A 24,289-nucleotide genomic window follows, 5' to 3' on the forward strand; every position below is an offset into this window, starting at 1 on the left:
GCCAAATTAGTCTAAAATGTTTAAAATGTTTTGAAAATTATGAGTGTACTATAAAGGCCACGATTTTTCAAGAGAACAACTACCAGTATTTTTTTTTTCGTGAAAATAAAACTCTTTTACAAGGCCTGTATTATATTGTATTATATTTCTTGTATATATCAGAGCAGAAACTCTTTGTAATGACATTCACAAAAAAGATCAATATTGCCGCCAAATGAAGGCACTGTTTACATGCAGAAGTGAATGAAAGATGGTGAAGGGGCTGGAGCTGGACAAATATCCCATCCTCATTGAAAGACAACTCAAAAATATCACAGTTTCAGCAATATTAGTATTGCTCGATTTATTAATTCACAAGCATTTTAGCAACCCCTTAGCTCAGCTAAAAGCTGCCAAATACACAGGGAAATAATAATAATTAAAAAAAAAAAAAAAAAGAATCCACATGTGAACAATGCAAATATACATCAAGGTATATGGACTAAACTCTAAAGCTTAAATTAACTAATTACAAGTGACAACACAACAACACCTACAACAGCACTCTCCACAGAATGTTCAAAGAGTCGTATTCTTGATGTTTTAATTTTTGCACAAGTGTGAATGACAACAGAACACAAGTAAACCAGCAGTGTAACATAAATAATACAGCAGCTTGTGTGATTCTAACCAGAAAAGCAAGAGGGAACAGTTTTTTTAAAAAATTAAAGAAATAAGAGATCAATAAGCAATTTTAAAAGTCATGTTTCTCTTGAAACACCATACATTCACTGCAAAAAATATTAAGGCACTTCAACTTAAAAACATAAGTTTCCTTGCCGCCTTAAAATTGTAAGTTGACTGAAATAGTTTTCAATCAGTGGTCAAAGATCATTAGGTGTTCCAAAATATTAAGTTCAATCAGCAAATGTCTAGCATTTAATAGCTGAATCTGCTAAAGGATTAACTGCATTTCAGTGTTATGTCATGCAATATTTTGTTTGTGAGAATGTTTTAGAGTCTGTTGTCAACCTGTCACAAAATCACAAAGATTTGGCAAAAAGTATCTAGCTGTCTCTATCCTAAAGTTGCCTCAAAAAGTGAATACTACCTGTCATGTCTTACAAAAACTAGCTGCTCTATCTTATTAGATCTCGAAATTCAGTAGTGCACGGATTAAACTGGAAACTAATTTTTATATTAATTCTATTTATTTCCTCGTTTATTTATCTATTTTGATCACAAACTGAACTATGATTTTTCAAAAAGACATAAATAACAATTTTCCATCCTGTAACTTTACTGAAACTAAAAGAGAAGAAGGGTTCATGGCAAATTAACTCAGATGCAATACATGCGTGGGGAGTGTGCTAATAAGCTAACAATGTTGCTTAATAAACTTGAATGTGATCGGTTTAGCGAATGCTTGGTAAGATGTCCTTTCAACTCATAATTTTAAGTCACAAGACACAAACTCATGATTATAAGTTCTGAAGCTGATAACTAGCAAGTTGAAACTGACAAACACATCTATATACACTGAATTAATGACTAAAGATGAGTTGATTTCACTAAATTGCACTACAGGTTTTTACATTGTTGAGGGGAAAAGGAGCAGACAGCAGCGCTACCTTTCAACTAGCTTTAAAGGAAAGCATACACAAGATAAGAAGGGAGAGTGAGAGTACACTATTCAATAGACCAATTCTAAGAAAACAGAAGGCAGATATGACATACATAGTGATGCGAACTGGGGGATAGGTGAACAGCCTAGTCACTGTATCATCATGCCAAATTTACAGGCCGTACTGCATGTGTGTGTGTGTTAGTTGGTGAGGCTCCTCTTCCTGCTTCTGTTTAAGATGTCTTGTCTCCCTTTGTTTGTGGCAACATTTGGCGAGGATCCCCATTGCACCGTACCTGTGGCTCCCCCTCAGGTCTGGCTGCACTGGGCAGGGATGGTGCAGGGATCATGGCAGTCTGTCTGTCACGGAGCTGTTCATTGACAGGAGCCTTTGTGCCAGCAGGGGCAGCATCATGGCCCTCAGCTGGAGGAGCAGGGGTGCCACTCTGTGTGGTGGGGTCAGCTGAAGCCCCCGCAGCGAGGCCAGAGGCCCCTGAGTCAGTCTGCTCAGGCGCTCGAAGTCTCTTCATGAGGGTGGTCACCCTTACAGCTTTCTACAAGACATAAAAAAACTAGGGTTAAATAAGACAGTATCAAAAATGTGCTGAAAGCTCATTGATTTGCGAGAGGAATTTTTGCAACAGCAAACCTAATACAATTCAATGGGGGAAAAAGACAAATAGAATAAAGCATGCAAACAGAATACTAAATAAGCAACAAGAGAATAACAGTCAAAGTAATAAAAACAATTAAACAATAAAGCAATAAAGATGATTTTTAACTAACTGGAACCTCTGTCTTATTGACTGATGTGGCAAGAAAGTGCTGAAACTTAGAAATAGGAGCTTTATTTATACATTTAAGCATGTGTCACCATAATGTATTAAAATATCAGTAAATAAACAATGTTTAAGGGTGGAACTATGAGCATATATTGGTATCAAATATGTTTGGGCAGAATATGTTAACCTTTCAGCGATGTACAAAGCCTGCAGATAGCCAGATATGTACAGAGTGTAGCATTTAGGAATGCCAAAATACAAAACCTCTAAGATGGAAGTGCCATCCAGAAAAATGTATGTGCATTATTTATTTGTGTCACTATTCCCATGCGCAGAGACTGTGCAGATAGGCAGAAACATGTCCAGAATTCAAACAGCACAGCATATGACCGTATAGTAAGTGTGTATAGGTGACTGCACGCTCTGGGAATGCAGAAAACTGTCCACATAGTTGGTGCAGTGCAGTTGCAGTTCAAGCACCCCTCTAACTTGTTTGAGATTTGGGTCATGTTTGTGAGTTGTAACATAACCACAGTCTGACAGACTGTGTAAACAGTCACAACAGAACAAAACTGTACTGATGGTAAGAAGGAATACCTTCCACTTGGCTCTGGCAAAGTTCTTCTCTATCTGTGCACACACTCCATCCTTGATATTCTTGTCTGAGGCAGCATTTCCAGAAATCCTGAGACAGGGAGCAACAGAATTAGTCACTTGCATATTATTAGAATAGGACAATCTAAAATACAAGGTTGTTAATCATAATTTGTTCACCATTCATGGCCTATGGCCTCCTGTGCAGTTAGTCGCTGATCTTGGTCCACTTCCATCAAAGAAGCCACAAGGTTTTTGGCTGCAGGAAACGAGAATAATCTATTATGAGTCTAAAATAACCACAGCCAACGCGTAATCAGGATTAAGGCTTGTGAATTTACATCTGAGGCACACACAATATAATTATTTGGATATATTTCTTAATACATTTCAAATTTCTGTCTTACCAGAGTCAGAAATGTCATCCCAGTATGGTGAATCAAATTCATAATCCCCTGACAAAATCTTCAAGAAAAGGCTCTTATCTTCATCACCTTCTTCATCACCTTCACCATAGAAAGGAGGGTTCCCAGACAAACTATATATTACGTAGAGAAAATACGATCATTAGGGCATGACCAAAAACTTATCACTGAAATTATGCATTCCTGCCACATTAAATAAATAAATAAAAAGTAGGCTACATTTTTCCCCCATGATTGTGACTTAAAATTCTGAATTGTGAAATTTTTCACAATTGCAACTGTACACTCCAGAGGTGTCTTTAAGTAAAATTGTGTTTTTTTTTTTGTTGTTGGTATGTAAATTGCAATGGTGACTTAATGACACAGAATTCTGGCTTTTTCTTGCATTAGTGACTGAATTGTGAGATTGTTATTGTGAGTTTATATCTCAGCATTCTTACTTTTTGCTTGCAATTGTGACTTTACAACTCACAATACAATTTGTTGCATTTGGATTCTCCCCATCCGTCAATTATTTGTCTCTCTCTCTCTCTCTCTCTGTGTGTGTGTGTGTGTGTGTGTCTCACAAACACATACATTCACACAAACACCAAAATTCACCCATTATTATTTTTTTTATTTTTAATGTGGCAGGAATGGACCTCCAATGACATTAAACTGTAAATTAAAAGTACTGTGAGCAGAAAAGTCAGACCTCCAGAGTGTAAAGTTATAATTGTAAAGGTAGCACCGTGAGTGCGGCAGCTGTCATGCCTGTTCCCAAATAAAGTTGAATTTGAATTTGAAAAAGCTGCAACAGGTACATGTGGCATTTCCCTGTGTATTATACTGTATATGATGTGACAAATACATTTTTGAACTTGAATTTTAACTTACAGTATATGGTTTAATAACTATAACTGTCAGAGTACATAGGTGTTGTGAACACAACACAACAGAGCACTTACAGTATATACATGATGACTCCTATTGCCCAGCAGTCCACAGGCCTTCCATACCTTTGCCTCCCCACCACCTCAGGAGCTGAGACAAAGCAGAATAGCAGTTTAAGTGTTCTCATGGTATACTGTAACTTCAGAGTAACTGATTCAGATTTGTTTATGCTGTATATTTAGTGACAGTTCTTAAAAACTTAGATATGTTATTGAGCTAAAATCTAAATTATGCCATTTACCAAGATACTCTGGGGTCCCACATGGGTCCTTGATGAGTCCATTTTCCAGTTTTGCCAAATGGAAGTCGCTGATAACAATTTTGGAGTGCTTCAAACGATTAAAGTACACCAAATTCTCCAGCTAAATGAGAAAACAAACAAATGCTCATTGAACTGAAAAGCAATCACCTGGATTTACTGCATGTTTTAAAAGGCAGTTGTGCATTGGGGTCATGATTTGGTATATGGTGGAATGCTTCTCTTTTGCCACTAGGTGTCAGCAGTGCACAGCATACCTTGAGGTTTCTATGGACAATTTTCAGGGAGTGCAGGTAAGCTACTGCCTCCAGCACCTGCCTCACAACATTGCTGGTGTCCCTCTCCGAGTAGTAGCCTTGGTCTAGGATCCAGTCAAAGACCTCTCTGCCTGTGGCACTGAAGAGATTGTACATCCAAATTAAACACTTGTCACTTGTTAATGAGAGGGACGTCAGAGATTGACATTATTCACCAGATGAATAAAAGAGAGGTTTTAGAGGGGTTGAGAAAGTACAGTGCACACCAATATGCACCCTCGAAAAATCCCTCATTTCTCTCAAGTGCCTCAAATAATACTCACAGCTCTAGAAAGAGGAAGTACTCCTTCTTGGTTTCAAAGACATCAACCAGCTGGAGGATGTTATGATGTTTTACCCTTTGAAAAGAGGAAACAAGGAGGGAGGGAGTAGGAGGAAGGAGGAGGACGAAGGGGTGGAAATGGGGTTAAAGTGAGCAATAAGTAGTGTCATAAGAAGCAGCATGATAAGGTAGCTATACAATTTTCATCCCAAGTGCCCCAGACAGTTAAGATAAGATTGATAACTGGTTTAAAAAACAGGGAACTCTTTCACATCCTTTGAAAAGCTGCCAACACAATTCTGGCTGTCCGAGGGCAAAGTCGTTACAGGACAGAATCAAAGCAGCGACTGATAAGGACTGGCCCTTTGCCTCACTGGAGTGGTTACGCATTAGCATAATAACATTTTATTTCAGTCTTTTAAAGAGCAATCAGGCTTAATGATTGGCATAGTTCTTTGCAAATTAATTCATGATTCACTTCATTTTGTCCCTTGAGTGTGCTGAGTCTATTATAACAATTTTCATTCAATTACTGGTGGATCTGTTGACCTTTAGCATCAATCGTTCTTGATGCTGGCATGACCAAATTGCAGGAGAGATGAATTCTCAAGACACGATTATACCTAAAGGCATTATACTAAAGCATCCCGATCAAATTCACAACCCAGAAAGTTTTAATGACTATAGGGTCTTCAGCTATTGTGTGGATCAAGTTATTCTCTGAAAGGAAGAGTAGCCGCTCTTGAAAATGAATACACTGTGTTTCAATTCACCAAAACGTGTTGGATTTCATTAGGAAATCATATGATGGCCAAAACATGTTTGCTGTGACAACTTAACTAAGACAAAAATATGTATTTTCCAGGTTCTGACATTTTTGAGCTTTCACACCATACTTTGTCTTTTCTTTGTGGCTGAGTTAATTTCAGCGCTTCTAGCCTGTGATGTAAAGAATTTTGCTGATCGTTGTGATCAGCAAAATCAGAGACATCTAAGCTCCATAATGAGGAACTTCACTTACATCTTCAAGATCAGGATCTCATTCTTGGCAGCTTTCCTCACTTTTCTTCCGTCCTTTTTGTGAAACTTTTTACAGGTGTACATTTTCAGGGTGTTCCTATCCTTCGCCCGGAATATCTCGCAAAACTCCTCTCTAAGACAAAAGACAAAAGAGGAAATGTGCATCATATTTTGAGTCAGCAAGGATTCAGCCAAAGGTTTCCAGTCTAGACTCTTATTGGCATCACAGTTAAAAGGTACTCACGATCTAACAGTCTGTCCAAGGTCATATTTGTCAGTCACGTCTGAGGGATTGTTGTAATCCTTCTTCTCCCCGAGTGTAAGACAACCAAATGGCATGGCAGCTTCTGCCCTGGCCAGGGAGGTCACGCCACAACACAACCTGCCAACAATATGTAGCAGATCTGCATGTAGTTACATAAGCTACATCCATCTGTACAGAACAAAGTCAGTCTCAAAACAGGTAGGGACTTACATCAGAAGCCTAACCAGAACTACAGTTTTAATATTCAATAACTGTTGATTAAAATCACTGCATATGTTTTGTTGAATTGCACCCTTTGGGACAAGTTATGCAACAGCAGGACTACAGTACCAATTTCAATAAAAGAGACAGCGTGTCATGAATGGCAATAACAGATACGGGGCAAAATCATGTTGAACAGAAAAAAAAAAGATCAATGCAGTCGCTGAACACATGTAAAGTTAACGGAATGGACTTGTGATTACTTCTTTCTCAGAATCTTGTTCGGTCATACAACTGAGACTGTGCAGTGTAATTGAGCTTGAGGGACCATTTTATTTCAAATTACAGTAAGGGCAATGAAACATGAAATCATATTTTCTCCATCAAATTCTCTTTTGCTCTGAACTCTGCACGACTCTGCCAGGCTTGTTTCTCTCCACTCTGCAGTGAGTCAGCTCCGTACTGCAGCAGCATTATTCGTCTGTCTGCTCTCCACAGTTTCTGTTCAACAAGATTCTGAAAGAGTCGACCCTGCGCTGTAGCTGTAACCTTCACCAGCTTTTTTCTGTTTTAAAAAGTTGGCAAAGCTCTAAACTTTAAAACCTCTTGAGGAGATAAGTGTTGAAGAGTGTTCTGTTTATGTATAAAATTGAACTATCCTGTCATCTCAAGCAGAGTGAATATAGAATATTGCACAAAATATGATGACCAGTGCACCTGGGTGCAGCCAACAGAGTCGAGCTTTGCAGTCATCTGATTTTGAGTATTTTTGGGGAAATTATTGAGGATAGCAGAATCCAAGGAAAGGCAGCTGTTCAAAATGAAGCATTATAAATGATAATTAATGCGCATAAATTATATTTGTTGTCCAGACTGGTGTCACACAGTCCTTCACAATGTACCATATTACTGTGGTGGAAACCTTGTACATTCAAATGTCACCTTTTCAGAAACAAGCACGCAAAACACACTTGTTTTTATCTTTATGGCCATGGATTTTTTCAGTTTATATACTGGATTTAGATTAATTAAATGGTTAAGGATGTTTCAGTGGTTTCATTTGCCCAAGGGCTGTAATGTTTCCTCAGTTCAAATCAGGAATCCTTCAACATGGAATTCATAAAAATCTGAACTGGCAGGTTTTCATATGACAGCAATATAGTAGGCAATGACATAACAGAAAGGCCCAAGTAAGTATTAAGCAATCAAGCTAGACTCATGCCCTGCTGCGGTCTTATGCGTCACCATGTCGGCATGATATCTGATCGGCTGGTCAGTCAACAGTTGCAAGTCCAGAAGGGCATATCTCCAAAATCTGTTTGGTGGTTCACCATGAAATCTGATGCCAATATTCATGTAGAGCATGAAATCTGTAAATTTCGGTTACCCCATGCCCTTCCTTGGAGCGCCACTAGTCAGCAACTTTTTCTAATCTTGCACACTAACGTCTCAAAAACTATTTCAACATTGTCATGAAATTTGGTTACAATATTCATGTTGGCTAATGGTTGATATTTGTCAACTTTGGTCACTCCATGACCTTCCCTCTAGTGCCACCAGTAGGTCAAAATGATGTAACAGTGGTAGTGGCGGTTGAGCGGTGGTTGTAACAGCTGAAATTTTGTGACAACATTCATGCCCAGATGATGAAACAATTTGGATGACCCCATGACCTTCCCTCTAGTGCCACAAGCAGGGCCAGTGGAACATCTGCATTAGAAATAACACACCTCTTTTAATATAAAACATAAAACAACTAAAATTGGATTTGAAGTCTTCTGCATAGCTTTTTAATTGATTACCATAGAGTTTCATGCTATGTGAATCTCAAACCAATGCAGTTGTCACCCTCCTGGACAAGACACCACAAAAGACAGCTAATGCGGCTTTGTCTGATAGCACAACAGAATTAGACAACTGCAGGATAAATGAGATCAGCCCTTAGCTAACTAACTCATTTAACACAGTCATGTCTAAACCAATCCCCCAACATGCCACAAAAAACAGCCCACCACACACCAAGAACAGCTCTGCCTGGCTCTATATTTTCATTTAGGAGCTTGACAAAGAATGTTAGATTTCAGCAGATAGATAGTTTCACATTTGCTATTTTTTTCAGTAGACTTCTCCTTTATTGACCAACTTTCTGACATGCTGTCAGTGAATGAGGTATTTATCTACCAGCTGATCCTGTTGTCACCTGTACCACTGACATCACATTCTTAACTATATAACACAGACACCACTGAAATATTCCTAATTTAATCCATTAAATGAAGCTGACTGGAAGCGGCACAGCTGAACCACAGATACTATACAGGCCCACCGCTGGCTGCTAAATATTGTTGGTGGTATGGAATGCTTCTATGGTAAGCAGGCTCAGTGTTTGGCAAACCTTACAATAGAAATGCCAGCCAGGGTAGAAGAGTGGGAGTAGAGTGAATCTGGCTGAGGTGTTGTCTGGAGCTTCAGTCGTGTCCCTTTCAGAGGCAAAGATTTCTCCAGGCTATAACATTTTGTAATATCTGTAGTAAGCCAAGCCTATACAGAGAGTAATGTTTTAAAAATAAAAATTTTAAGTGAAATGACCTGAATAAAAGGGCATGTTTAGAGGGCGGCAAAGCAGGGCATCATCATCATCATTGTTATCATTATTTTTAAGTCATTATTCAGTATAAACTTAACTGTCAGATGATCACATAACTCAAAACAAAAGCTTCTGTTCCAGGGTTTTCATTTCAATCTTCTAAATGTCTGAATGGCATTAAGAAGTCTGATTAGGCCATACTACATATGGAAGATCATGTGTGTCAAAAAAAAAAATAATAATAAAAAAATATAGTAATAAATCGGTTTTAAATTCAAAACAAATTGGTGTGATAGGAATAAGCTTCATTAAACAACTTGTCAGAGCGGCAACCATAATATTAGGTGTTATTTTGTTAGGTTGTTAACTATGTGTCCAGCAAGAGCCTTCCTTAGTGACTTCCCTTGGCTTCAAAGAGCTGTCTTAGGGACATGGTTGGCTAATTACCCTTTATGCTGCCTTTGGTCTAATGGGGGTTCAGGACTCTTAAAATAATCAAATCAAAGAGTCCTTAATGTTAACACACAAGGTGGCAAATTAACACGATTCACAAGGCCAGTGACTTGCAGCGACTGGGTGGTCAGAGGAGGGGCAAAGCGTTTTTGTGGGGTGGCTGTGATTTTTCAGATGTGACTCAAGTGTATCTCAAAGGACTTTGCAAAGAACGAACAACCTAATTAAAATGATGCAATGCAATAACTAAAAAAAATATATATATATATATATATATATATATATATATATATGGTAATTCAGGGGTTCAAGTCAACCCAGAAGCTGAAAGCTTTAACAGTTTTCTTAAAAATATCCACCATGTTTGGTAATGTTTGGACAAAATGTAACTGATTTATGAGCAAATTTGTGCCAGGCCCATTCATATGTTTTGAATTGGTGATTCAAAATAGTTTTACACATGTGATTCCACATTGCTACAAAATCTTTTTGTTTTGTAAAGATTGGACAAATAATTTCTGATTTATAGTCTGATTTGTGTTATGCCATGGCCATTTTTTGCATTTGTGGCATACCCTCAGTGGTCAATTTTAATGAAAATTTCAGGGTATGTTTCAGGTAGTTATAGGGCCATATCCTACAAGTTTCGCGACGGCTGACCAAATGTTGACTTTTGTCTGTTTATGTGCTGAGCCACTCTCTTAAAGTTAACTGGTCAATATCTTTAAAACTGAAAGAGATATCAACAAGCTTTATGCAATTTTTGATAAGCTTGGTCCAATAATGATCCATAGAAAATTTTGTACCAATCGGACCTACAACAAATCAAAATCAACAGCAACTCATGGATTACTCACTATCATGGTGAAAGCAATTTCAGTGGAAGGAAGCCACCAGAAAGCTGACTGTTGACTGATCAAAAAAAAAAAAACGTTATTGGATAAGTAAGTAACAAGCTGAGAAAGTATAACCCCGCCCCAACTCTCTGTCTCTTCACTGGAGAGAATTGAGATATAGCATTGTTGTGTATCATACACTGTTGTCTATCAAGTATATACCAGGAATGCAAAAAGCAGAGGAAGGTCCCATGTTTCTGTCTGATATTATGAATCTGCCTAACAGCATCAGTGGAGACACCTATGCTTGAAGACAATAAGAAGGGAGTGTGCTGCCGTCCACAGGAGGACTCATTATTCCACAGTCCAGTCTCAAGAGATTCTTACTGTGCAGCTGATATAAGCGTTATCCTATGCAAATTGCTTGGCTACTGTAACTAAAACGGTTCCCTATGTCCTTTTTCTCTGACATGTGTCATTTTCAGTCCCTTTACTGGCGGCATTACTGACTTAATGTAGCTTATCTGTCTTTGAGCTCCATATACTATAGAGGGAAAAAAAATACATATCCATGAACTCTGTGATCCTGTCACATAGGCCTATAGGTACTCCAACAGGACATTTAAGAGGCTCTGCTCCAATACTGCCAGTCTCTGTTTTCAGCTCATGCAACTCTGCTCTCCTACTGGTGAACAGGGGTTCGGTGACCTTTTCTTAATATGCTATCGGTCTGCGTCTCACTGTGATGTCTAACAATTGTGTGCACTTGCTAGTCATTACTGGTCATTTGATTATTTTCACTCAAGATTAATTTTATCCGTGGCACTATTTTATCCTCATTAGATGTGACAGGCTCCTGTTTGATCATAAAGGAAATAATCTGACAGCAACGCTAACCTTACTCCTCCCTCTTGTCATACATTTCACGTACTGCTGTGTGTGTGTGTGTGGGTGTATATTAGGGATGCACCTGAATCCAAATCCATAAATGGCAAGTAGCTAACTAATGGCTTTCTGCCTATTAAATTACCCCTTTCTTTAAGTTTACCTTTAAATAATACATTCAGTTTTTTCACAGTCTGAGTTTACTTGGGAAGTGTAACACTGCTTGGTCTTTGAAGCAGCGTTAACCCGAAAACTACATCTCATCCCTCGTAGCAGATGGAGGTAGACCCAAAGAATACACAGAAACAGTCGCAGTGCACAAAAAATGAGGAGGAAAATTATATAAAGACATTTTCTTAGTCTGAGTGTGGAACATTTCCTAAAGGCTGAGGCTTGTCAGTGTTTAGGATGAAGATGAATGTTTTCTGTAATACAATGCACAGACTGTTTGATTTGATGAGTGGTTGCTAAGGTATGCCTTTGGCTCTGTTTGTAACCACAACAATCTCTTTTGGTATCACCCCCTGCACAAAAAAAAAAAAAAAAAAAAAAAAAAAAAAAAAAACTGCAAACAAAACGAAATAATTCTACATTATACAATATATTTTGGAAGCAGTTGTGTTAATTTTACACAAAAACAATGTGTTTTTAAGTTTAGAAAGATTGATGTGCCTCCCTTTCATGGTACATTGTGGTTTGGTCCACTGCACTTTTGTGTGTGTGTGTGTGTGTGTGTGTGTGTACATGGAGGGAACTCTACTTGATCAGAGTTTGTGGCGGCTTGCCCACCTCTAGTAAGTCGTGACTGCAAAGAAGGGAACTTTAAAAAAAGAGAACTTAAAAAAAAAAAATGATAAAACGATAAAACACCTTTACGGACTGCATTTTGTCAGCTTCGTTATCTTGTGGTGCAGATGAAGCATGCGTTCCACCTCCCCGAATGCCTGTCTGTTTCCAGAAGCAGGACGTCTATCCCCAGTTACCTCCCCAACTCCCTCAATTCTTGACCAATTTTCAAGCAGTTTGCTTTGTTACAAATGTCAGATGTATATATTTCTGATAATGAATGTGTTGTTTTATGATTATGGATGAATAAAGTAAAGTTGATATTTGCTCTTCTTCGGCTGTTAGTTCAGTGATTTTGGTGATGAGCCATACACCGATAGGCCTAGCTGTGGAGTCTCAGGTTTCAGCATGCATTAGCAGATTGTTGATGGTGAAAATGTGGAAATGAGTGTGAATTAAATGTCTTTTGTCACAGGTCTTTAGCAGACAGGTACCAGTTCTGGGTTACCTATATATTTCTGATCTTCTGTCAGCTAACAATTTGTTGATCACAGAACGTTTATTTTATGTCAAAGATGGTTCCACAGTTCAGACGAACAAGGGCTGGGCCAACAACGGCCAGGCCACAACCAAACGACCATTACTATTCTGGGGGTGGGTTTCCCAAAATGTGTCAAAGTGCTTCAATTCACAAGTGTTTCACCAAAACCCCTAGCAACCTAAGTCCTTGAAATCTGTCAAGTGTCTCTTCACAGATTACGCATTGGCTAAAAGAGCATATCATGAACAGTCATTGACTATTTTCCATTGCTAATACATTCATAACTTTTATTGCTACATTTGCTGACAAATATGCAAAGATGACATCCAGAAACACGAATTTGTGGTGTTCAGATGTAGTAACAAAAGGGTGATGTTGGTGTAAAATTGAAACATAGGTTGAAATCGAATCAAATCACATTATAAGCAATCTTTCTTGTCCATTTAGATAGAACTTATATTCTAAATTTATATGTGATAAAATAAAGCGGATTATTGTAGGCTATGGGTATGGTGCCTTATTTTTCAATAAAAATTAAATGTGTATTTTTAACGTAAAATTTCTACACTGTCATTGACAACAGTTGCCTTGAATGTTTTATGTTTTGAAGATATAGTGACCCAAGCAATTAAGACCCAAGATAAGAAACTCTCCCATTTTTCAAAGTTCATCTTTAAGTATCTCTTGAAGTTTCCCTTCACACAAGTACTTGTAATGAAATATGTTTTGAAACCTCAAGATCACATTATCAGGAAATTAACCATTGTATGACCATTCAAATAGAAGGCTGCACTGTTAAAGTGGTGAGCATCTACAAAAAAAATTGGAGTGACACTTGAAATCCTAAATAATAAAGCAATTTCATTTCAACATTTGGTTCTTCAGTCTTAAACTGATCAAACTCTTCACAGGCTATCGGCTGGCATATATGATCTGATCTCACCCATCCTTAGTTGTCACTGAGAGGTTATTGCTCCATAATGAGTCTCTAACACCTAATGATCTCGACATGTCTATCCTATATTGTCAAAGTAGATATTAACTAGGGATCTAGGGGCATACAGTATGAATGGTCACTAGTTGAGAGTTGTGAGGTTTGAACTAAATTTATTTAATATGGGAAGGTGTTAGAGGGAACATGTCAACACCTTTCCAGAGCTTTCTCTTTTACCCCTCTCAGCCATTATTTTAATTGCTTTAATTTCCTTAGTTCCAGAGGATGAATATTTAATGTACAATTCACCTCTGCATTTACTCCAGATGCATTCACAAGTGCAGGTTATGTTTCCCGAGGGTGAATGCAGGAGGATGAAGAATGCTATAGACTAATACTACTATGCTATTATAAGTGCGCTAGTGCGTTTTAGGTGCTAAGGGGATATGGATTATCGGAACAGCATAGAGCAAAGGCAAATATACACATGCTCACACATCCAATCTCAACACTGTCTCACTGGGGCTAATCCCATGTGTAAATCCTTACAGACACAGACACCACCAGCACTGACGGACACATAGGGCCCAGCTTTTATAGAGGTCCTCTGCCCCAAATACCTAATAAATTATGTATTCTGATTTTATCATTTGCCAGATCCAGAAATGGACTGAGACAGATTGTAAGTGCAACATCAACCAACATTCCCCTTCCCTGTCCTTGAAGGGAGGGTTGTGAGGTTCAACATTAGTCCCCAGTGAGGGAGGGATTTGGAAGATATGTGAAGTCCGGAGCAAAGCCTGCCACTCTCTTCCTGCCGATTCGTTTGCTCTACATGGATCCTTCGAGAACGACACCCAGACTCCGCGATACTGTTTCCTGTCTCCTCTCAACAGGAGTCCCACAAAACTGCTGGTCCGATATATATGCTGTCAAACGTACCATGCAGTCCTTTACAGTGAGTTTTACTTTTGCATGAGCTCAAATTGAGATGTGCTGGGTATCAAAAAGCTTGATACATCCATGGATGATGATACATCCAGTGCCATGATACTCAGTCAGACCAGTATAAACACACAGATGATGCACATATTCATTTGTATACACATACTTGCGCATGCACACATGCCTCGCTTCATTTTTGTGACTCATCTACAATGTCATTACGGTTTATGGTTTATGATCATCTGTTCCACAAAAAACATATGTCTATGTTTGCGGCCAATCACTAACCCATGTTGGAGTAAAATTATAAAAAACAGATTCATCATCTTACCAATATAGAAACCCAATTGGTAAGATTCATAATCTTACCAATATAGAAACAACAGCAAAAGAAAACAAAACATAGAGTGTGAGCCTTTATATGATTACACTACACTTAACGAACCACTATCACATGACCGACCATGCTCACAAAGAATCTGAAAAGTGACGCAGTCTTGATATCAGAAAAATCAATGTCCATAAGCTGTGTGCAGCAATCTGAAGTCTGAGGCAATCATCATTATGTCTCATCCAGAAGCCTTTGTTTACTGATTTTTCACCAAAACAATTTGAATTGAAAAAGGCCTCTATCGTCTGTACTATTCTCTCTCAAAATAGCCTCAGTAAACCAGTAAAAGCCAAGACACATACTGCCCTGTATGCCATGTAGAATTATGAGGTGGCTATAAGGAAATTTTGTCTCTCAAGATATAGTTTATACAATCATTAGACCTCACAGCAGTCCTCACACCTGTTCTTGGCAGGTTAAACATATGTGTCAATACTCCTAACACAGTTATATGTAAGAGCTAAAGTGGAGAGAGAAGTCTATGCACACTTTTTTCCCTTCCAGAGCCATCTTAAACATAAAAGCTTGCTCTTGTTCACCAGAGAAAAAAAAGAATGGAAGATACTTGACTATTGCTGAATCAGAGGTCTTTTCTCTTTTCCTTTGAAAGATTTGAATGAAGTGCTCTCCATTAAAGTGAATGTAATGCTTCTTCAAAGTCAGACTTGCGCTGAGAGAAGTTAACTGCAGACATCCCGTGAAAATAATGAACAGGCCAGAGCTGATGCATTAAGCTGCACAGATTTCAACTCTGTGACTGATTAATTTTTTCCCAGTAGGAGATGAATAAGTAAATACAGAAGCATTTTTTAGTTCTATTGTAATCAAGCAATATGTATTGTTATATACTCTAAGCCCTTACTAAATTGACTATATCTGAGTCACAATGCAGCAGTGACTGAATGAGTCAGCACGCATGACTTCACCTACATGTCAGGAATATAAAGTGAGTTACCAATATTATATACAGAATTATCTTAGCAACACACCTACTGCATGCCTGAGTAGAAAATGAAAATACAATAAAATACAATAAAATAATAATAATCAATGAAAAATTCATCTGTAGCTCAACCTGGAGGTGTTTGGCCTGTACAATTCCCAATCATAGAGTAACAATATCCAAACATTTTCATATAAATAAATGTCACTTTTGCTACTGTCCATCACTGATTGATATAATAAAAAAGTAATTCAGTTCATATTCAATTAATTAATAAATTTGTTTTCTTGAACTGCTTGCAGTCTTTTCCAGGAAAAAAAGTGATATATTTTGCATTTACAGGCACATCAATGTTGTTTTGGAGTAAACAGAAGGAGCATTCAGTGGTTAGCACGACAACCACGGCTGCGAAGACAATGACCAACAGGAATCCATACTTCATCAAGAGAAAATCAAAAGAAAAAGGAGCAGATTATTCCCTCAGGTGAAGGCAAGCAGGTGAACAAAGGGAGAGTAGCTATCTCTGAGCCAAACGCAGTGTGAACATTGGCATTATCTTTCAAAGATATAAAGCACTCTGAGACAACAAGGCACTGCAGACTGATATAGGTGTGGCCCTTTTTCTTTTGGGCTCAGGTTTCACTGTTGTTGTTGTTGTTGTTGTTTATTAGCTGCAGTCCAATTTGAGCAGTTTCATCAGCCTATAGGGTCACTGCCTACATTAAGCTTCAGCTGGTTAGCTTGGTTGCTAAGCACTTCAGCAAGTCTCGTGCTAGCCTTAAGCAATCACTTGTTGATATCATCACTTGGAACTTTACTCGTATTTATTTACTGTAATAAATATGCTGTAATAATAATTAGAGTCACATTTTGTTATATGTTTGTTTTATCTCTAAAGTGTAAATAATGGCTGTGTTTATGCTTTGGCCTTAATTCTGGTGTTGTGTTATTTGTTGCCCTTCTTATCAGCGGGACAGCCTACGCTTGTTTGGATGGGAGTGGGGCAGGGGTTGTCGTCACAGCACTAGAAACACTGTCTGATTGCACTGCAAAAACTCCACAGTAATGCTTACCAATAAAATAAATAAATAAATAAATAAATAAATAAAAATAAAATAAATAAATAAATAAATAAAACAGATGTCACAATAATCTCATCACTTCACACTTATGTGACTGGTAAAGACTTATCACCTTCCTGGATCTGGGATACAGTGAACTTATGAAAACTTTTAAACACGCTTTAAAATTTCAAATAATCTTCCTTAGTTTGTTTCTGATATTATTTTGTGGGAGATTTAAATTAGCATTTACATTTTGTTAATAATTTAGACAGATCGATATCTGACAATAACTTCATATTGTTCTCTGTATGATGCTACCAATTTATTTCTGAACAGCTCTACCCTAATTTCTTCACCATAAATCTGACTAGCACAAAATCTGTTGCACAAAATCCACCAGCACACACTTTACAAAATAGACTGATTGGCCTAACGAGTGTGCTAATGGTCAAAAACTCAAACTGTGAATGACAATAATGGCAAAACCATCCAAAATGATTTTGCTGACACTTGGAGGGACAATGCCAGCATCATTCCTGGGGGAAAATTTGCTTACTGCGAGTATTTTTATAACTTCGACCATCACAAATCATCAACAGTGACATGAAGAGAAAAAAGACCTCATACTAGCATTTATGGATTATTTTGGGTGACAAGCATTGAAAATCATTCAAGTGAATCAAATCTAAATTTTGTTTACTGAAGCATTTTCTAATGAAGTATTGGACACATGGACAATGGAATAATAACTGAAATCTCTAGAGGAAATTTTGGATTGATTTTTGGAGACAAGGGGAACCACAGCATGTGGTAAGTCCATCTCATTTTTAAAGTGCTACTAGATTAATGGATGGTTGTAGGATAAATATAACATATTGTGTTCTTTCCTTTACTTCTCATTGCACTTGGGTTCACTTGTACCAGGTTTTCTGGCCTAAGCAAACACACAAGTGCTTTAGTGCCTTTCTTTTTAGATAAAACTGGCTATTTTGGAAGCCGGGCCTGTCAGTGAATGCCATGTCAGAGTGTGGCAGCAGGCCAAAATCGTGGATTTGGCTATAGTCTCGCCTCTTCAAAGGGAATGGCTTGGTGACAGGGGGCAGATGGTCCTGTAAGGAAGCCAAACTAGGACAAAGTCCTGCAATTTCTCACTGGTGGTCTAAATGTTGCTCTTTCTTATTCCAAACACACACAAGGGCATGCTGACACTTTGTTTTGCACGTAAATAATATACGAGGTTAACAGAGGCTAAGGCTGTTTCTTTTTCAACAAAAACGATGCAAGAGCAGACCAGATAATTTCAAGTCTGGTCCCATGGGTGAATCAGTCCATCAATCTGTGCTTTGTAAGACTACGTTTTGAGTCTACGATTCCTCTGTCCTTTTCAGGCATCACCGGTTAATCTGACTAGTTCTGATGTAGTTTTGTTGCCTTGGTAACCAAATGCAACAGTATGCTCATGGTACTGCCTGTACAGAGTGGCTCTTCTGGAATGTATTCATCAGCATTATTGCCCAGTTTCATTGCCAATCCACGTCAGTGAAGGTAAATTTAGTTACTAACCAATGGTGAATTCAAACACAGGATCACAATAAAAGCATTAGATGCCAAACTACTGACGAGTAGTAAGTTAATTATTATTTCAATATATTTATTTCCCAAATCAGTCTAAATACAGTGTATGGTTCAGTTATGTGACAGCTCATTTAAAGTGACAATACAAGAGATTCTTGTTCAGCTTGAATTCAGCGACATCTTTGGTGATAAAAAAACATTGCCTCGGTGCACACTGTATTGCTCAGCAATCACATCACTGGACTGACAGCAGCTACAACACCCACAAACAAACAAGCATCAGCTGTTCTGTTGAGACTGCAGGAAGTAACTTCCAATGATGGAGTGACAGGATTTCAGCCAGTGCTGAAGTGCAGCAATGACTTCAGAGATGGTAATATCTACATAGTAGAAATATATTAAATATGTTTTATTAAGTAATGCAATAGGTAATAATCACTTTTACTACTATTACTGCATTACAACTGATAAAAACCTTATTTTAACAATGATGGTAACTGCTTGCAGTAGTGGTGGCAATATAACTATGTTAGTACTGCACAAACTACAGCTAAATTTCAGACACCAAGGTCAAATTTTATTCAAATTAGCTGTGAATGTTTACCAAATGTTTGATAGCCAAGAAAATGGCTCGTCTCCCAAAAACGGAAATAAACCTACCAGTCGAAAAGAAAATGAGCTGTATCTACATCTCCAGGAGGTGATGTAAACACAGATGTGGATTATTTGGAAAAGGCAATGCTGATGTTCATCTTTAGTTTTGTCATGGAGATAGCTGCTTTTCATTTTTAAACAAGTTTTCTTTCATCTGGGTGATTAATTTGTTTCCTCTTGCTTGCATGTTTTGTGGATGAAGTTTGATTTCTGCAGATGCTGGGCTTTGTGCAACCAGAATTGCCCCGTTTGTCTTATTCCAAACAAACTGCTGTTGCTACATCTGTAAATGTAAGACACATCACTTCCTGTGCAGCGGAGGATTTTACCTGGAAGGTCCTTCCCACCACAGAGTGTTTAAAATAGCAAATGTTAAAGCTTTCACAGTCTCAGTAAAGACTGAACCACTCCTGAACGGTATAAATTGGCAAAACAGAAAAAAATGAACATATCCCTGAAGGTAAAAAAATGCAAATTGCCAAGGATCAATTTAAATGAGAACCCTATAGACTCATCTGACAATGTGGAATAAGTACTAATTTAATGCTTGATTCCAGATGGTTCTCATCGACTGACCCCCTTACTGATAGATTGTTTTTTTTTTCTTCCTTTTTTATTTGCCCTGACTTGAATCGACCTTCTCTGTGCAGTTTTGATTACTGCATGTTGAATCATGGTTATTACTTCATATTGTTGTCAAGTAAACAGCTGGAAAGTAATACTTTTATTGATGTGTGTGACATTTAACAGCAGCGCAAGGCCACTTTCTACTCAGATGTCAGGTACTGTTCAGATTGTGAGTTCAGGGTACTGCATCTTAAATGTGCAAAGTGTGACTTTTTTTTTATCTGGCAAGATATGTACAATTAATCTCAGTCCATATCCGCACACAAGGTGGATCTCAATTTTAGGCTAAAAAACAAATATTAAAAACAGTATAATGTTGTTACACAAGTAGGTCTTGATACATATGGAGCAAAATCTAATAATTTGCCAGTCAGTCAATCAGTCAGTCAAACTGGAGTAAATTCCACTTCACCGTTATTGATCAAAATTGCACAAGCACTGATGTTCTTGTATAACAATGATTTACTTCATGAAAAAAGCTTGGGCATGCTAATCAAAACTGCAGAGGCAAGGTCGATTAAAATGAGGATGAATAAAAAAGGAAGGAAAAAAGACAAAAAAAAAAAAAAAAACAATCTATTCATGAAATGCCATAAATCATGTCATATGCCTGTCTTATACATAATATGTATGCAAAAACCTCTTCAGGGTGTTATCATCTTTTCTGACTGTATTATGCTACAACACAAATTCGCTCATCACTGCACCAGACCAGGTGCATTTGTTCCCATCATCACCTAAAAGAAATGACTGTCTGCCTCTGAAATTGCCGCACCAAATTGACTTGCTCTGAAACCTTTTCAGCTCAAGTACCCCCAAAGTGCTGCAGATCTGCACCGGATGCTTGATGAGATTTGCTCCTGAGGAAACTCATCTGATAAGATTTTATTTGATAGTGATGGTTTAGTTTAGAGACAGGGAAGTAAGGATGGAGACAGTGATGCACTCTCTCAGTGTCTAATGAGTGAAGTCCTCACAGGGACCTCTGAGGGTCCCTGGACCCCACTTTGGGAACCGCTCCTGTGTTGCTCTCCTCCATGGGTCTATGTCTCCACAGGACCAGGACACAGTGAAATCTAAAAGAGGAGGAACCACTGGAGCACTTCACAAATTAATGAGGTATAACAAGTGACGGGAACGAATGCAACACAATAAAAAAAAATGGTATAGGGAGTGGAAAAAATCTGGTACTGTGATCACAGGCATGTTGGGTGCGAAACGATGACATTTCTGTTTATTAATATGACAAGGTGGCAGGGACACACTGAGACTGTGAAACTGTGAACTCAAGAAACCGGTTGCAGTCTGTCCGCAACAACAGCATGCCATACATAATATCCTGAAGTGTTAATTTATTGGGGGAACTGTTAAGATATTACCAAAGAAAATTGTGGATGAACTTGTTGATGTGCAGGAAATGCGTAGAATAAGCTGCGTAAAGTTACCCAGCATTATCTGTAGCAACATGTGTTTTTATGCTAATAAAAGCTCCAATGCAATCTTGTAATGCGTAAGCAATTAGCTGCTCAGTCTGCTTGACAGTTTAAATATACATCCGCACGCACAAGTATGCCTCAGCTAGACTGGTGCTGAGGAGGATGCGAACTATAACCAACCTGCAATGTTAATTTTATCATGTTACAAACTGATATACACGTTTAACAAAAGTTTCGGAAACAAATTGAGTGTCCTACTTTTTGATAGCGGAGCTGTCAAATACAACACAGTAACAGCACGAACACAGAGAACATTGCTCGCTCACGGAGCGTTTTTGACAGTCGTGGGTTGCAACCTCCCGAGGGTGTGCCAGAGATTACGCAAACTGCGCTCACTTACCTTCAAGAAAGTATACGCCGGAAATAATCAATATCCAGTCCTCTATCTAAAATTTCAATATTTTCCTCTCAACAGCTTCACTGTTCTTGGGATGGTTTCTGTGATTTTATTCCCCGCGTGCTGTCGGTGAGATAGATCCTCGCGCATTTCCATCAACTCTGCTTCTCCATGGGAGTATTACGTGGACGCGTGATGGTAAGAGCGGGCTATGATGCAGGAAGGCGGGGAGGTGTGTGTGTGTGTGTGTGTGTGTGTGTGTGTGTGTGTGTGTGTGTGTGTGTGTGTGTGTGTGTGTGTGTGTGCCCCCCTGCGCACGATCTTGTACATTTACAAGAGTCATGTTTGTAACTATGGCTTCACAGTGTGCCTCAGTATATAATCTACACTACATGGGATTGACACCTACCCTACACACTGTCACCTGTGCGTGCCCAAATCCTTTCTAGCCCCCCAAAAACTCCCAGGATGCCCACATACCTCAGCCTCACCTCCTCCAAGAGCTGTCTGTTATGGCACGACTGTTACTGTGTAGTGCAGTCCTATTTATTATTTATTTCTCATTTTTACCTAGTGTTGTTTGCCATATTCTTTATTCCTTAGTCTTTATTTTACCCAGGGTGCACACACACCCTTTTCCAATGAAAAGTTGGGGATAAATACCCCCAGGATGACTAAAGGCTCAAGGGCACTTAAGCTGTGGGAATTAAGGGTCATGCAACTGGAGTTATTTGTATCTCTAAAGTGCTTTTTCACTCATTTGTATGTTTCATTCTAATCTGTCTCATTCTTCCCACTACTAATAAATTACACTGCTTTTGTTCAAACATATACTTTGAGAAACAGTTGACATGAGGAGAAAATAGCAAATAATTTATAATGTCATAAAAGCACCGGGAAATAAACAGTGATTAAATTAACAGAAATTAGCAATTACTCTGCAACTGTCCTTTAAAGATACAGTGGGCATTATGAAATCATTCTGCCATATACAAAAAGTAATTTGAACACCACACAGAACACAGAATATGCAGTGGTCATTTCATTTTCAGATCTGGCCCACAACACATCAAAACTGCTCACAAAGAGGGAGTGATGGTTTATATTGTTTGTCTGCTGCTGTTTTTTGGTTGTTTAGTGGTGTATTTTTGTTATTCTGCTCCTAAACAGATAAAGAGAACCCACTTACGTCACTGAGAGATATTCTCAGCAGGAAAAACATTTCAGCAATCTAAAACAGCAACACTGGCTGCCAGGTTTCAGTGTCAACCCCTATTACAGTAAGCAATGTTAAGCAAACATACAGGGAGAAATCCAGCGTGGAAGGGGAAGAGCACACTGCTTTCTCTCATTAAGCTTCATTGTAGCCACTCTCTTGCCGCTTCTATGTGCATCATGCTGTGTTTAATAACAGGAAAACACAGTTACACCCTCAAACCACTAAACAGCAACAGAAAAGCAATGTAAACCGACAGTCCTTAATTTTACACAGTGTTAAAGTCAGATCGGTAAAGCAGTCCTCACAGGATAAGCCAAAGTGCTGATTCCTGCTCCTGTATGACTGTGTTTGTGGAGTCCTTGGGATATGACGTCCTTGTGAATCACAGTTACCTGTAACCAAGCTACCTTGCATAATGAACACCTCAAAGATGCAGGGAGTTGGTCCAAAGTGTAATTCCTCCCATAAATATGCAAAATGATTCTAGATTTTATTTTATTCACTTTCAGTGATGATAATGATGATGATGAATGGCTTTTGGCTGGGCAAGCACGTGGCAACAGCTACGATTGGCCACCAGCCCAAGACGGTAACCTGTACCAAAAGATTGGCCTTTAAAAAGAACATTGGCCGGCCAGGGCCCACAATGCCTGCAGGTGTGGCTCGGCCAGTGGAGGAGCTGCTGAAGGTATTATCTCTTCAAAAATGTCTGCATGTGCAAACACCTTGCTTGAAAAATAGCCAAACCCCAGGCTTAGTAACAGCACTGCCAAACGCACTGAAGAAAGGTCCACAGTGTTTGCCAAGACCTTAAGGAAAGTTTCCAGTGATGCAGTTAATCTCAGTAATATTACCTAAGCAAGAACAAGTGATAGGAAAGCAGTTGTCTGGTAAATCTGCCTCCTCCTTTTCTTCATTTGGGGAATTTGTGTTTACCACACAGTACGCTCCAGGGTATACAGTTGTGAGGGAGGGGGGATCTCTTTTTTTCATTTATTGTTTTCACAATGTGGGCATTGTGAGACTAGAGCCATAGTTATTAGCTTATACTTTCCAACAAGTGAGTCTATTTTATGTTAAACTGGCCAAAAACAGCCTGATAAAAGTAATAAAATTACCACAGGGGTCAAACATAACAAAAAAAAAAAAAAAAAAAAAAATCCAATATTGGGTTAAACAAACACAGTGAGCATGTTGCTGAACAGAGTACTATAGCCTCCATGCACTGGATTTCCCTGACAGTTATTTGCTTATATTAATTTGCTTGGATAATCTTGTGATTCAATCAGGATGTTGGAAACTTTTCGGCAGAGTCGTGATGTTCTCAGTGAACTGTTCTCAATTGTATCTGGCAG

At 38.5% G+C, this 24,289-nt stretch overlaps 1 protein-coding gene across 1 annotated transcript; it reads right to left on the reverse strand.

Annotated features, from left to right (window-relative positions):
* Positions 1-1,836: 1,836 nt before the first annotated feature.
* LOC115359238 (caM kinase-like vesicle-associated protein) lies at positions 1,837-21,864 on the reverse strand. Its single transcript, XM_030051600.1, has 11 exons — positions 21,719-21,864; positions 6,440-6,577; positions 6,197-6,328; positions 5,177-5,251; positions 4,854-4,992; positions 4,579-4,699; positions 4,352-4,427; positions 3,387-3,517; positions 3,160-3,238; positions 2,983-3,070; positions 1,837-2,157 (listed from the first exon to the last, which is right to left on the reverse strand). Exons 2-11 carry the CDS (start codon positions 6,532-6,534, stop codon positions 1,837-1,839), a joined length of 1,257 nt encoding a protein of 418 aa, XP_029907460.1. The 5' UTR covers positions 6,535-6,577; positions 21,719-21,864.
* Between the last annotated feature and the right edge of the window lie 2,425 nt (positions 21,865-24,289).

This window comes from Myripristis murdjan, chromosome 5 (assembly GCF_902150065.1).
Source record: "Myripristis murdjan chromosome 5, fMyrMur1.1, whole genome shotgun sequence".
Taxonomy (NCBI): Eukaryota; Metazoa; Chordata; class Actinopteri; order Holocentriformes; family Holocentridae; genus Myripristis; species Myripristis murdjan.